Here is a 4,113-nt window from a genome sequence, read left to right as displayed (position 1 = left end):
TTATTTCTTTGTACAATTTCCTTGAAAGAAAACCCAAATTTCTGATACAGAATTTTTTTTTTAATGGGTCAGATTAGACCCCCGAGGACACCAGGAGGGCTGAATGACTCCAGTAACAGCGGAGACGTCGTGGTTGATCCCAGTTTGGCGTTCAGTAGTGTTTCCGTGTTAAACGTGAACGTCTCTCTGCTCGGCTGCGTGGTGTTTCTGCTGATGGATCCTCAGGTTCTGCTTCCCGGCGAACCTCTTCCCGCAGTGCTCGCAGGCGAACGGCCGCTCCCCCGTGTGAACGCTCTGGTGCGTCTTCAGGTGTCCCGACTGCGTGAAGCGCTTCCCGCACTGGGCGCAGCTGTACGGGCGCTCGCCCGTGTGCACGCGCACATGCGTCTCCAGGCTCCGGGAAGACGTGAAGCACTTTCCGCAGTAGCTGCACGAGAAGCGCCGCTCGCCGCAGAACCTGTACGCGCTGAGCCCGAGCGCCACGGGGAAACCCGGAACGCTCATCTCCGAGACTTTGTCCAGCAGCGCGGTCCGGTGAGGGGCGGGCGCCGCGCTCGGCAGGCTCTGATTGGTCCACGAGGAGGAGCACGGATCCGGCTCTGCGTTGTAGCGGAGGGTCAGAGACGAGCCGCGCTTCGGCTCGCACGGCCCAGCGGGCGGCGGGGCTTCGCAGTCCGGCGCCGAGGCCAGGTCGAACACGCCGTCCGAGGAGCGGCTGTCTGCGCGCCCCGCGGCGTCCGGGGACCCCGGCGCGCTGAGAGGCGGCCCGGCGCCGCTCTGATCCCACAGCCGCAGGACCGCCGCCGAGGCCGCGGTCAGCATCCCGGAGGGGCCTTCCTCGCCGTCGTCTGGATCTGGCAGCCGCAGCAGCTCCGTGCCTTCAGAAACACACAAACACACTTTTCTCACATTTGTGTCACTTGTTTTCTGACATTTGTTTCACTTTGTTTCTGACATTTGTTTCACTTTTTTCTGACATTTGTTTTCTGACATTTGTGTCACTTTTTTTCTGACATGTTTTACTTTTTTTCTGACATTTGTTTTACTTTTTTCTGACATTTGTTTTCTGACATGTTTTACTTTTTTCTGACATTTGTTTTACTTTTTTCTGACATTTGTTTCACTTAGTATCTGACATTTGTTTTCTGACATTTGTTTTACTTTTTTCTGACATTTGTTTCACTTTGTTTCTGACTTTTGTTTTCTGACATTTGTTTTACTTTTTTCTGACATTTCTTTTCTGACATTTGTTTTACTTTTTCTTTTTTTTGACATTTTTTTCTTTGTTTCACATTTGTTTTACTTTTTTCTGACATTTTTTTCTGACATTTGTTTCACTTTGTATCTGACATTTGTTTTCTGACATTTGTATAACTTTTTTTCTGACATTTGTGTCACTTTGTTTCTGACATTTGTATAACTTTGTTTGACATTTGTGTCACTTTTTTCTGACATTTGTTTTCTGACATTTGTGTCACTTTGTTTTCTGACATTTGTTTGACTTTTTTTCTGACATTTGTTTTACTTTTTTCTGACATTTGTTTTACTTTTTTCTGACATTTGTTTTACTTTTTTCTGACATTTGTTTTACTTTTTTTCTACATTTATTTACTTTTTTTCTGACATTTGTTTCACTTTGTATCGGACATTTGTTTTCTGACATTTGTGTCACTTTTTTTCTGACATTTGTTTTCTGACATTTGTGTCACTTTGTTTTTGACATTTGTGTCACTTTGTATCTGACATTTGTGTCACTTTGTTTCCGACATTTGTTTTCTGACATTTGTTTTACTTTTTTTTGACATTTGTTTCACTTTGTATCCGACATTTGTTTTCCGACATTTGTGTCACTTTGTTTCTGACATTTGTGTAACTTTGTTTCTGACATTTGTGTCACTTTTTTTCTGACATTTGTTTTACTTTTTTTCTGACATTTGTTTTACTTTTTTTCTGACATTTGTTTTACTTTTTTCTGACATTTGTTTCACTTTGTATCTGACATTTGTTTTCTGACATTTGTGTCACTTTTTTTCTGACATTTGTTTTCTGACATTTGTGTCAATTTGTATCTGACATTTGTTTAACTTTTTTTCTGACATTTGTGTCACTTTGTTTCTGACATTTGTCACTTTTTTCTGACATTTGTCACTTTTTTTGACATCTGTGTCACTTTTTTTGACGTTTGTCAGATATTTTATCAACAGTTGTTTCTTCAAATGCTATAAAATTGAATAAGAACACCCACCTTCAATGAAAGTAGTGAACTGATTATTTATTTAAGTTGTTAAGAGCGTTGTAGGGAACAGCTCCGTTCCTTCAGACACACAAACGCAGATCAACGCAGAGTTTAAACCAGCAGCAGAACAGCTAGGGCCGCTTGATTATGGAAACAAATATAATCACGATTATTTCGGTCAATATTGAAATCACGATAATTTAACACGATTACTCGTTGACTTCTGGAAAGATGTTGCAATTATTGAACTTAAAAAAAAAGAGGAAAAAGTTAAATAAATAAACAGTTAAAAAACAACTGTGAAAACACTTGCCCTATTCAAACTTTATGTATTTATTTTTATTCAGAACACAAGAGAAAATAAGAGTTTACTTGCAAAACGTAATGAGCTAAATAATTGTTTTTCTCGATTATTCTATTTTTGTGATCACTAGGAGCCTAAATCATAATCATGATTACATTTCGATTAATTGCACAGCCCTAAGAACAACTGGACTTCCTGGAGGGAACCTTACTATTGTAGAATACACACAAGTTTAAAAAGTCGCCTCAAACCTGCTTTCATCTTCCCTCATTTTTCGATCATCTGTGATTTTATTTAGTAGCCTGATGTTTGACCGTTGTTACAGTGAGTGAGGCAGTGAATTGCGTGTTAGCCCCCTGGATAAATATGGTAACAATCGGTGTGTTTTTCCTCTCTTACCGTCGTGGCTGAGAAGCAGCTCGTCTGTGGCGTAGCTGGCGTTCGCCTCTTCTTTTACGGTTTCCTCCTTTATCAAAACGACATCTGGATCACTGGGCTCCTCTGCAGCTCCTGTCGAAGAATCCTGAGGGGTAGAAAACCATTAACACACCTGACGTTTAATCCTCCTGCTGTCCTCGGGTCAAACTTGACCCGTTTACAAAAACTTTCTACATCAGAACTACGACAAAAGAGCGTTGAAAAAAAGTGACAAATGTTGGAAAAAGCTACAAAAAGGCAGGAAAAAAATCTGAAAAAAGTGACAAAGAAAACATAAAAAACATCGTCAAAGGTGATAAAAACGTGTTAAAATAAGTGACAAAAAAATAGGAAAAAGCGACAAAAAACCTGTTAAAAAATTGACAACAACATAATTAAAAAAACGGCCATAAAAGTGACAAAAAATGGAAAAATGTGACCAAAAAATGGAAATAATGACAAAAAAACCTGTTAAATGTACAAAAACACCAAAAAAGTGATGAAAAATTGGAAAAACTGAAAAAACAATTTATAAAATCGACAAAAACGTCAATGTGTAGAAAAATAACAACAAAATGTTGAAATTTCGACCCAGAAAAACACAAAGTTACACTACATCTACGGGAAGACAACACAAGGCTTAACTTCCTCTGGGATACTATTTTGAGCGTCGCTGTAAAGAAAGCTGAGTTTGTTCTGAACATGTTGATATGAAATGCACGGGATCAGTTATATGCAAATACCCTTAAAGAGAGAATTCAAGAAGATATCTTAAAATGCCCTCAGAGGGCTGAGTGGCTCAGTGGCTGTTTGAATTCGATTTCGAGCAGCGCCTAAAATGCGTGCATGCTAGAAATAAAACCGACGCCTATTTTTCACGCGACATGCAAGCGTTTTGGAAGTGTTTCCAGGCAAAATAGAATATAGGAAAAGGTGTTTATATGTCATTTAGACACTATTAATAAATGACATGTTGATGTTTGAAAGTCTCCAGGTTTTAACATAAACGCAGAACTCCTTTTTAAAATTGTATTTCAATTGGATTCTGATAAAACAATAACATGGACTTCATTATCTCAGGAAAGGGAATTGAAATATGAAAATATTGTGCATATACAGTACAGGCCAAAAGTTTGGACACACCTTCTCAATCAAT

The 4,113-nt window shown here is 39.4% G+C and overlaps 1 protein-coding gene across 2 annotated transcripts in view; it reads right to left on the bottom strand.

Annotated features, from left to right (window-relative positions):
- Positions 1-4,113, bottom strand: part of LOC114565253 (zinc finger protein 467) — a 6,870-nt gene continuing 2,757 nt past the window's right edge. For both annotated transcript variants that reach the window (XM_028593179.1, XM_028593180.1), the window contains exons 3-4: positions 2,940-3,063; positions 1-878 (exon numbers count right to left, since the gene is read on the bottom strand). In XM_028593179.1, coding sequence (XP_028448980.1) covers positions 169-878; positions 2,940-3,063 — 834 coding nt within the window. In that variant the 3' untranslated portion in view covers positions 1-168. The remainder of the gene's footprint in view (positions 879-2,939; positions 3,064-4,113) is intronic.

This window comes from Perca flavescens, chromosome 12 (genome assembly GCF_004354835.1).
Source record: "Perca flavescens isolate YP-PL-M2 chromosome 12, PFLA_1.0, whole genome shotgun sequence".
Lineage (NCBI taxonomy): Eukaryota > Metazoa > Chordata > Actinopteri > Perciformes > Percidae > Perca > Perca flavescens.
Note: the sequence above shows the minus strand (reverse complement) of the source record. Positions and strands in the feature narration are given on the sequence as shown.